Source organism: Mobula birostris, chromosome 27 (assembly GCF_030028105.1).
Source record: "Mobula birostris isolate sMobBir1 chromosome 27, sMobBir1.hap1, whole genome shotgun sequence".
Taxonomy (NCBI): Eukaryota; Metazoa; Chordata; class Chondrichthyes; order Myliobatiformes; family Myliobatidae; genus Mobula; species Mobula birostris.
Genome location: NC_092396.1, coordinates 24,286,234 through 24,298,054, shown reverse-complemented (window position 1 = coordinate 24,298,054; position 11,821 = coordinate 24,286,234). Strand labels below are relative to the sequence as shown.

At 40.6% G+C, this 11,821-nt stretch overlaps 1 protein-coding gene across 1 annotated transcript; it reads right to left on the bottom strand.

Annotated features, from left to right (window-relative positions):
- Positions 1-1,524: 1,524 nt before the first annotated feature.
- hspb7 (heat shock protein family, member 7 (cardiovascular)) lies at positions 1,525-10,623 on the bottom strand. Its single transcript, XM_072245320.1, has 3 exons — positions 10,066-10,623; positions 6,581-6,714; positions 1,525-2,370 (listed from the first exon to the last, which is right to left on the bottom strand). Exons 1-3 carry the CDS (start codon positions 10,265-10,267, stop codon positions 2,185-2,187), a joined length of 522 nt encoding a protein of 173 aa, XP_072101421.1. The 5' UTR covers positions 10,268-10,623; the 3' UTR covers positions 1,525-2,184.
- Positions 10,624-11,821: the final 1,198 nt, after the last annotated feature.

Genomic DNA, 11,821 nt, shown 5'->3' with positions numbered 1-11,821 from the left:
TAATTTCGGAGGTCTGTAAAGCTTTACGGAAAGTATTGCAGCCAGAGTTCCTTCCCTACCCTTCAGTCGCCCAATGGGAAGCTATTGCAGTGTAGGAGGAAATGCGAAGCTACCAAGTGGACCAATCACAGTTGTTCGGTCTGCGTTGCCGCGACATGTGGTTACATTTTGGGAGAGGTGCGCATCAGGCTACGGCGTAGGGATCCGCGTAGGCTCTGTGTAGGGATCGTGGTGACGCCGTACCTATGGCATTGAGTTGACACAGAAGTATAAATCAGCCTTCAGGGAAAGGGTAGGGGAATACAGAAATAAAAGACCACTTTGCATTTAAAAAAGCACATTTGTAACCACAGGACATTTAGAACGGAGAGGAGGAGGAATTTCTTTAGCCAGAGGGTGGTGAATCTGTGGAATTCGTTACCACAGGCGGCCAAGGAGGCCACGTCATTGGGTATACTTAAGGCAGAGCTTGACAGATTCTTGATTAGTCAGGGCGTGAAGGGGTACTGAGAGAAAACAGGAGATTGGGACTGAGAGGGAAAACGCACCAGCTGTGATGAAATGGAGGAGTAGGCTCGATGGGCCAAATGGCTTAATTCTGTTCTTACTTCTTAATGGTATTATGGTCTTACTTGAAGCATGCCATGCTGATGATATATTTAAAATGTAACCATTTCTTGTAAGTAAAGAAATATAGCAGCTAATTTGTACACACTGAGGTCACACAGACACCAATATGGCAAACAACTAGTTATCTGCCTTTGTGGTGGAGGTGGTGACTGAGGAATAAGCAGGGGCCACAGCACCTACAGGTCTACACATCAAAGTTGCTGGTGAACGCAGCAGGCCAGGCAGCATCTCTAGGAGGAGGTACAGTCGACGTTTCAGGACAAGTCCTGATGAAGGGTCTGGGCCCGAAACATCGACTGTACCTCTTCCTAGAGATGCTGCCTGGCCTGCTGCGTTCATCAGCAACTTTTATGTGTGTTGCTTGAATTTCCAGCATCTGCAGATTTCCTCGTGTTTACCTACAGGTCTAGCTGCTTTTTTCAAATAGGGATCTTTTAAGAATTAAAAGGGACTTAATTCAATTCTATGGAGTGATGCTTGTATCCAGTCATTTGAGACAAGGTCAATTGTGTTATTTTTATCATAACTTATTTTGTTAAATGTCTCGGATCTATGGGTTACAATCAGTCAACTTTGCCATTGCCTGAGATGAACAGAAACTGGTTTTAATATAAATTTATTTTCAAGTAATGAGTTGCTCTGATGATCGGTGATCTTAATGATACATCAGGGCATAGTGAAACCAATGTATAAAGGCGTTGTCACGAGCTCATTTTAATCTCCACCAAGTCATCTTCTCCACCATCGCGATGGGACGGGGCTGTGATTATCATGTTGCAGAGACATTTTTAAAATGTTATTAAGCACTTTTGATATTTGCACAGTTACACTTCCTGCAGTACTGTGCCCATGTACAGTATTTTGATTATTGTAAGAGGAGACCTCAGCAATACCTTTAGGGCATAATATAGAACTTTTTATTTTTGCTTATGGTAAAAGGACATTATTGGATGTAATATCATTTTCATATTCCCAAAAGGTCATATATCCTTATATTCCTGAACAAATCCTTTGGAATAGCATTAGCCTTGTACACTTTATTACGTTACAGAATTTAAATTGTTAAATAAGGAAGTAGCTATGCAAGTCTATATACAAGATCAGATAAACAGGAGATTTAGATCTAAGACAGACAAAGTTGCTATCTATGTTATTGATCTTTGTGTCTTACAGCAGAAGTCACACACACACACACACACACACACACACACACACACACACACACACAGAACATCCATTATCTCCATTATCACTGCATATAATGAATCTCTCAGTTATGTGGAACAACAAAGCACTTAACGTGTCTGTCACTAGGATACAAATCATAGGTCAGTAATGGAAGCATAATTTAAATGGTGTCACTAAATGTGGTGGAATTGTCAGTTATCCCATTTTACAGGCTTTGCTCATTACTTCCTTGCTTAAAAGGGTTGAGATGATATTTTACAATAATATATTGGCAGGAAGCAGTGATAAACACCAGCACATGCTGCATTTTGCATTACTTCTGGCATTACTCTGCAATACAATAAAGCAGTGCTCAACGCAATCTTCTCAGATCTTAATCTCAGTTCTGAAAGTCTGTTGCACGTGCTCAGTGTGCTTGGCCGGATGCCTCTTTGCTTTAACTGTCAGTGTCCCGTCGTCACCCAAGGCGGACGTCACAGAGGTGGGGTCCACGTCATCTGGTAGCTGGCATTTGTGTGTGAATGTGTTCATGACGGTTCCATCGGCAGCAAGCTGAAAATGAAATACAATTGCTTTGCATTTGTACAAGTGATGGATTTTGAGCATGGAAGATACAAAGGATCCCTCATAATTGTACAAGTAAGGCTACAGATCTGAATTGTTGCTGTTTTTGAGAGGATGAGAGGCATCATTCTCAAAGAAATTATTACTAATATTCAATGGCATCACATCAAAGGCACAGAGACCCTTAACATTTTATTTTGTCTTGAGAGCGAAATGGTCAAATAGAACGAACAATTGTTCATCCTGCCTTTGTCCGGCTTTGCCACATTAGGGAGGAGTGGGGTGGATCTTGTTTGGATTCATAATTCTGGAGGAAGGATGTTGTTTCTTAAGCACTTTAGTTGCATTTTTGGAACTATCGTTTGTCCGACCCTAATCTTATCTGCTTTTTGATGATAACCAATTGAAAATTGCCAGCTGTGCATGCTGAAAATGTCCCAAGTGTAATTCTAACAAATAAAGCTTTGCACCAATAATGTTATCTTTAGATTTTTTTGTGTTTAATTTATATCGGCGGCATTTTTGGACTTTGGCAAAACTTTATTAAAAAGTCCTGGCTACCTTGTAGTTTGCAAGCAGTGGCCTGGTGGTAGGTTGGAACTGGTAACATAGTGTTTGTGTGTTTACACTCCCATCATAACAACACAAGAAAGTGGATGTAATCTGTTTATATATGATGTAAAACCTAAACATCACTGTAGGAGATGCTGGATTATTGAAGTACTGAGCAAATTCGTTAATAATCCTTCAGGAGTGAATTCCAAATGGTTCTGAATTACAATTATTATCAATTCCCCCAGTAATACACATAAATGCAGGCATGCTCTCATCCCAAAGAATAAATATTTAAAATGTGATGAGTACTTTGTCTAATTATTTTTTTTTACAGATCGGTGGTAGTATTTTTCCGATGTGGACAAATATAATGGAAGTTGAATGTAATGTAGGACATAGCAAGATATGGTCGTATGTTTTCTTCCCTGAAGCAAACTGTAAGCTGAAGTACACCGTAAGCTGTGGAATATTTCTGACGTTTTCTGTTCTTATTGAACCTTTGACAGGAGTTTGAGTGTGAAATAATGGTTGAGGGACTGTAACTAGTTTCTGAAAAATTTCAGACACTATACTCTGCAAACTTGGGTGGCAGGGTGGAGATATGTCTCAACCAAAGGAGGCATGAGGCGCTCCTTCCCTCCGCCAGCCCGCAGGTTACCCTTGGGCAAGGTGTAGCGCCTGCTTAGCCCCCCCGATCAGGGTCACAGGAAGCCATGGGAGCAGGGGGATGGTCGTATGAGCAGCCAGTGCATCTCACAAGTCCTGGTTGTGTGACTAGTGACACCAGGCAGACAATCTCTGAAGGGTATGGGGTCATCCAACTTGTGAGGACACTTTCCAGGAGAAGTCAATGGCAAACTACTTATGTAGGGAAATTCGTCAAGAACAATCATGGCCATGGAAAGACCATGATCACCTATGTCATAACGGACGAACAAACTGCTAAGTGAGGGAGCTCATTCAAATATATGGTACACTAAACTGTTGGGCAAGGCAGACCAAAAGTTTCAAGGTAGGAATAAATATAATAAATTGCAAAAAAAAAGACTGAATTTACAAGGAAATTCTTTACTCAAAGTTTGAAGTAATCTGACGCAGCCTTCTGGGCACAAAACCACCAGTGACTTCAGTAATGGCTGGATCCTGCAATAATTGAGCTGAGCTCCTGGTGATAAATGCCTTTAATCGATTTAAACTGCTTTTCTTGTTACTTAAGATCTGAATTTCTTTCTCCCCTGCATTGGCAGAGGATTGAAGAAATGTACTGGATAATATGCTGAAGATGAAAGCTGACTCGTTAATGGCCTCTTGAGTGCAAAAGCAAAGGAGTGGTAGCAATGGAGAGACATCAAGTAAGACTTTTAGGCAGCTTAGTGAAATCGTTCCTTATACGGTGAGGGAGAAGAAGAAATAGCAGTAAAAATAAACAGGGTTGTTAATACTTGCACCTATGCTTACAGAAACCAACATGTGGAACCTGCTTCTATGACAAAAGAGAACAAAATAAATCGAGCAAATAAGGGGATTTTACCAACATGAGAAATTCTGTAGATGCTGGAAATCCGAAGCAAGCCACACAAAATGCTGGAGGAACTCGGCAGGCCAGGCAGCATCTATGGAAATGAATAAACAGTCGACATTTCGGGCCGACAGCCTTCCTCAGGACTGAGGAGGGAGGGAGAAGATGCCAGAGTAAAAAGGTGGAGGGGAGGGGAAGCGAAAGAGGTTACCGAGAAGGTGATGGGTGAAGCCAGGTGGGTGGGAAAGGTCAAGGGCAGGAGTAGAAAGAATCTGATAGGAGAGGACAGTAGGCCATGGGGAAAAGGGAGGGAGGAAGTGACGCAAGGGGATTTTAGATGGGAATTTTCCTAGTTATCATTGCATCTGGGAATGTGCATTGTACTAGGCCCAAGCTGTTTACCGTATTTACGGAACACTGTTCTGTATAATTCTACCTTACCTCATCTCCACAGAGCACTTCCACTTTCTTGTTTGTGTTTTTACAGAGGATTCTGGCCAGAATCAAGTGGAATATTTTGGCAGAAATGGATCATTTTGATGATCTTGGCCAGAGTATGACTGTGAAGTGCGTGTATCTCTTTGGGGTAAGGGCTTGGGTTTGGAGTTGGTGCTGATGTTAGCAGCTAGAACCTCCGTTTATTAACAGAGGGATGAATCTCTTTACTTAAAAATACCACAGCTTTCTGTCTTTTCATGCTAAGTGTTAAGCTGAAGAAAAGTTCACCGAAATAAATTTTAATTAAGGAAACATTTTGTTGCGATGAGTTTTTTTTAAATTGCTGGAGCCAGGTCTGAGATGCGTTGGCTGAAACGAGAGAGGAAGCAGATTCAATTGCGACATTCAGAAGAGATATAAATAAATTCTTGAAGGCAAAAAGTTCTCAAGGGAAAGAGGAGGAACAGAGGAGTGAGATTAATTGGAGAACTTCTGCAAGAAGCATTCTTAGGCACATTGAACTGAATTCCCTTCTTCTGCTAGGCATCATTCTATGATCCTGTGAATGTTTGGCACTTTTGGAAAGTAAACAATTCCGGCTGAACGTGGCTTCAAATGCAATTGGAATGTGTAACTCTTAGAATAAATTCCCAGCATCAAAACTAACTTTGTTGCTGCCATCACAAGTTTGAGGCAGAGCATGGCCACAATTCAGGAAGCCGGTTATTTTCAGAGCTTATGAGGTACAGCACATCTGTTTATAATTAATTACCATTTGTAACATCGAAAAGTTACATGCTGCAACTGGATTCTGGATCGGAGGGCAGTAATGTGATTGGAAGTTCATGGCTAGGTGAGGTGATAGTGGTGGGGAAAATGGAGTAGAAAGTGGAGGCAGATTTTCTGTGTGCTTTTCCCTCATTTCCACTGAACACTCACCACTCGTGTCATTAACAATATGCACAGTGGTAACCATGTATCAGACAGAGCTGGGCAAAAGATGAAACTTAGTGATGGCAGACAGTAGAACCTCATGGTAAGCCATGAAAGTTGTAGAATGTGTGTCCCCCCTCCTCTCTCCTTCCTTTATTCCCCATACTGACCTTTTACTTCTCATCTGCCTATCACTTTCCCCTGGGTCCCCTCCTCCTTTCCTTTCTCCTATGGTCTGCTCTCCTCTCCTATCAGATTCTTTCTTCTCCAGCCCTTGACCTTTCCCACCAACCTGGCTTCACCTATCACCTTCCACCTAGCCTCCATCCCCTCCCACCCCCAGCTTTTAATTCAGGCATCTTCCCCCTTCCTTCTCAGTTGTGAAGAAGGGTCTTGGCCTGAAAAGTCAACTGTTTATTCATTTCCATAGATGCTGCCTGACACTGGGTTCCTCCGGCATTTTGTGTACGGTGCTTTGGACTTGCAGCATTTGCAGACTTTCTCAAGTTTATGTATGTTTAGGAGTTGGTCTTTGAGTATTGAATGTGATACAATAGCTGAGACACGTAAATGCTCTGAAAATAAGAGTCTTGAAGCCAGTTAAAAAAAGTGGAGTAAGAACCATTGATATAGCAGTCTGTGCACCCTGGAGGCCTGTAGAATTGAACCAGCTGAAGTTCATTTCAGTATTATTCTCCTTGTCTTGTGGCTTTAATCGTGACAGAAATAAGGAGTTGGTTAAAGATACCTTACCTTCTCAGCATGGACTTCAATCTGATTGTTGGAGGTGGTAACGATAATATCTTCAGGAGAGAAATCGCTCACATCCACTGTGAATTGATAGTTGTCTCCCAGGGTCTTTACGTTGCCCATACTTCCCGGGCGGCCTATTTGGGCAGAACACATTGTCCAATCCCATCAGAAATGTCCATATTTACATTGTGATTGAGTTTGACTGTGTCTGTGGCGATTAGGTGTAAATCGCCGAAATTAGGTGTTTAGGTGTTGAGAATTAGTTCCCTGATGTGTAAGGCTTGTAACCCTGATTCTCAAGTTTGTAGATGACAAGATATATTGTGCAGATTCCAGTGAGGGTCATGTGCTAAGGAACACACGAGTATCAAATGTTGCTCAATGTTTTCCTTGCGTGGAAAAGGTAGAAGGCATTAGAGTGAAATGAGATTTAAAACGTGAGGGAGCATAATTTAAAAATAAAACATTCCTCAAGTTCAGTAGACAAGATTACCTTGAAATACCTCAATTCACATCGTCAAGACACGTTCTAAGTTCAATTATAATTAACTAGAAACTGCTGGTATTCCACCACCTTCTGCTTTTATTTCAGATTTGTAGCATCTGCATCATTTCTCTTTTGGTTCCTAAATTTCAGTCACTAGCCCGAACAATCCTAACATGGATGGTGGTCAGCACACTTTCAGATGGTCTCAGGATTATGATACTGAGTGACAAATAGAGAGGAGGTGGGCATGTTCTATATAAGTGTGATGGTAAGTTAGCAATTCAGCACCAAATATGTGAATGATATTTTCAGCACTGTGCTAAAGAGCATGAGTCACTACTGCACCCAGAGGTGATTAATTAGAAATCAGCAGTATGACCTTTCCATCCCATTAACATTCCAGCTGCAAGCAGATTATAAAGTGTGCATGCTTTTTGGATGAAGCAGTAAATGAGTAAACGGTCAGGTTTGGAATATGAGTTATGCATGCCCAGTTCAGAAGCCTTTAATTGGGCACATCATCTGACAGAAGATCCAGATGTCTACAGAGTCTCAATCTGATTACTTTCAAAGTAGTATTAGCCAAAATGGAGGGCAGCCCTGTAATGGAGTTTGACCATTCAAAGGACATTTGCTTGTTTTCTTTTCAATGAAAATCTTTTCTGTTCTTTTCTGCTTCCCATTTGCACATTTATCTTTTCCTTGAATTTTCTTCTGAATGTTCTTGTTCTACTTTAAGAATATTTTAAACCTTTTTATTTTCTTTATTGCAGGAGGCATTAAAGGCTGACTCCATCACTGTTGGCGAAAGTGGAGTGCCTGAGTAAAGTGGCCATTCTTGACCTTGAAGTTTTGACATGGTAGTGTAGTGGTTCAAAGAAGGCTTTACAGTATAAGAGCCCCAGGCTCAATTCCCGCTACTGCCTGTAAGGAGTTTGTATGCTCTCCCTGTGTCCGCATGGGTTTCCTCTGGGGTCTCTGGTTTCCTCCTACAGACCAAAGATGTGCCGGTTGGTAGGTTACTTGGTCATTGTAAATTGTCCCTTGATTAGGCTAGAATTTAATCAGGGCATTGCTGGGTGACATGGCTTAAAGAGCAGGAAGGGCCTATTCCACACTGTATCTCAATACATAAATAAAGTTTAGAGCGTATTAGAGCTTTTGCTTATTCAAATGCACAGTCTTCATGCAGGATTGCGAGGTAGAGATAAAGAGCAGAAGTTAGAGATGATGCCCACCACCCTCTCCATGCTCACTAGTTCCTCAGTATGAAGATCCTGAGGCTACTTGAAACATTACATCAGCCATATTGGGATTGGCTAACAGAACATGTTGGTGATGCAAATTAGGAACCGAAAGCAAAATGCTGCAGATGCTGGAAATCTGAAATAAAAAAAATAGAAAATGATGGAAATACTGAGGTCAGATACTGCAGGACTTGTTTGCACCATTTTCTCTTTATTTACAACTGAAATTAGAGCAATTCTTGTCACGTGACCTATTAATCAACAAATCAATATTGAAAATCAATATTGCAGGCCTTACATATGAGAGATTAAAAAATCAGAGAGATATCATTTACTTTGCAACATGTCACGAGTATCTGAATAACTTTGAGAGTTTCAGATTTTGTTCCATCATAAATTGGAGGTCTACCATAGGTGCTGATTAAGTAAGCTAATGTGGTTTAAGTAGTTTTGTGCAATAATTGTTACTGAGTTTTCAAAGCTTCTCTCTGCTGGAACTGCAAAGCTATAAAAATTATCCCTTGCACATTTGTAATCTTAAACAAATTGGCACTAATGATTTAATCCTAGATGCTGGAACATCGCTGTGAAGTTGAGACAGCAAGGCACAATTGAAATTGATTCACAAGATGGGGATACTGAAATTAAACCAGGATAATTTTATTAAGCCCTTTCGCTTGCTGCTCTCAGCGAAGGTCACTGTGTTCAAATGATCTCTCTTTCTCTCCCTCCCTCGACGCTGTCAGGGTTTAGTACCGGCGCAAGGTTTAATTGACCTGGTTTGTGGATTGTGGACTCTAATGCACGCTTATGATGTGTTCTAGTTTCTGGTTTCTTGTTGCTTTTTTTTTGTTGCTAGCTTGGGCAATTTTGAATTGTGGCAGTCCGCAGATAACAAACTCTGAGCTGAACTAATGTGCATTAAATATGCAGGTTGATTTTGTGGTTTTATATCCTATATTTTCCCACGTATTTTTTGTTACCGTTTGTGCAGATTTTTTTTGTGCGGGGTGGTTTGATATTTTGTTGAATGGGTTCCATAGTTCTTCTTTGTTTGATGGCTGTCTCTGAAGACAAATCTCAGAGGTGTATACTGCATACATAATTTATAATAAATGTACTTTGAATCTTTGAAGTAATGTTATTTATAGCTTCCTGTTAATTTTATTTAGGTGTTTATCACCGCCAGTCCTCTTTTAATCTACTACACTGCTAAGGGACCTTCTGTTTTATTTTTTGAAGATGACTAATCTTATACTTACGTCAGCTTAACAGTGCCAAGTTAATGCCCATAGATCTTTTTTTGGTCATGTCTAGGTGTTTTAATTTGCTCCCTAAAATTAATTCAGACAATTTATAAATATGCACAATAGCCATAATCATACATATCTAAAACATAACAATCCGTCACAAGATATGAATTTAATCACTTGCAAGAAATCTTAATTTAATTTTATTTGTCTTGACTTAATATATATTTTTTCATGGATACATTAAGGTACGGAGCTATAATCCCATAGGATTACACATCCATGTCATGATCAATCCTCTGGTCTGTGATCTTCTGATCATTATTTTCCACTTGCAGAATTAAATTCCTTTATATACACATTTGTAGGCAATGTAAAATGCTTCAAATTTTAAATAACAACATCAGTTTAAATAGCAAAGCCAAACCGGCACCCCTTCCCTTTGGTGATCATGGTGTTAGGAAAAAGGTGTGATTGTTGGTTTGGACCGATGTCACTGACCTGAAAATCCCATTTGCTCGTTCCGTGGCCTCAAGAAGCTTCCATGGATGACTGAGGACTTCTCAAACTCGTCCCCAAAAAGACCCCTTGTTTTATCCATGCACTGATCCAAGCTTGGAGCCGACGCAGAGGAGGAGGAGGTCGTGGTGTTCTGATGAAAGCAACGCTCAGATTTGAAAGCAGTTGAAGATCTTACACTCATGGAAGGCAGACAGACTTTTAATCACAAATGTCTAAGTAAGCAGTTCCTTTCTAGCAACCCTCAAGGACGTGGCAATGCTGGATAAGCTTCTGAAGTCTGGATCGTCTTTTGTGCTCCAGTGGTATTCTACTCTGCTTTTATACGGTCTCCTACCAACTAGCCTGACAGCCGATGTTAAAGCCTGATGTTAATTTTAGCCCTGGCCACATCAGGCATGCAGTTGTGAAAACTCTAACAGATGAAAGCTTGCCAGAGCTCTACAAACAAACGGAGTGATCCAGGAATATGTCCTCATAGCACGCATTCCAAAACTGCTCAATGGAGAACCTAAAAAAGCAATCTGGTTCCTGGCATGGCAATTCTCGTTAAAGCTGCGGCACTGCTATCCAGAATCCGCAAAGTGCTTTATATAGACTTGCAGCGACCGGTTGGGAGAATTGCAAAGATTCGAGAAATGTCAGATTAGCCTTTTGAACTTAAGCTACCCTGGAATTAGTCAATAAAAGTTGTTAATACAGTTGCAATTTCTTTAAGGAGATGCTGTCATAACTTGCTGAGCTCCTCCAGCATTTTGTGTGCATTGCTCAAGATTTCCTGCATCTGCGGAATCTCTTGTGCTAAACATCCCATCTGGGATGCTTCATTTAAAAGATGTTGAAACCTTAATATTACTTCTGTATATTTATAATTCCCATTGCAGTAAATCTACTATCAAACAATTCATAAGTCCTAATGTTTGGCATCTTGCTCACTTGGTGAAGTTAGCTACACGTCCTTCATGTTCTCCAGAGTGCTGGTTTCTGCACTCCATCTCTACTCACTAGGATACCTGGTACCTGTATATGGTACCTGTTATGTTTGATCTTAATAAAGGCAAACTTGGTGTGGGTTTACTCTAGAACATTTTATTACTGAACTGTAGCTCAACACAGGGCGCGTGTGACCCCCTCCCCCCCTCCCCCCACCATCGTAGCTTCTGGTCCCTGGTGAACCGCCCACATTTTGCCCAGTGGGAACTGAAGTTCTTTATTATGCACACACAATAACACATCTACCCCTTTAAAGAAAAACAAACAAAATATTGTGTTCTCAAAACCTGCAAGGAACAATAATCCTTTCTACCAAAAATATCTACATTCTGTAGCTGGTCTCTTTTCTTTTTTTTTTCCCAAATTTCCAACTTCAATTCTAATGAGCAAATATAGTCCTTATCCACTCATCAACTTTCAATCAGCCTCCAAGGCAGTTTAATGATCCTTTTTGATCTGCTATTTGTTTTCACATGTGTATTGCTTTCATTTGATATGTTAATATTTGTGTCTTTCTGAGAACTCTGATTAACATGTTACTTTCTTACATCTACTGGCCCCCTTGGTGCACCAACAGGTGATGCATCACAGTTTGTGGTTGTAGATCCACATGGTTTCCTAATCTTCTCTGTTCTATTAGGAGATACTGGAATGAAGGTGACAATCATGTCAACATAGGCCTGTATATCAGCATTAATCTCTTGGTCACCCTCTTCTCTCTTGTTGACTGTTTGAGACAACGTAT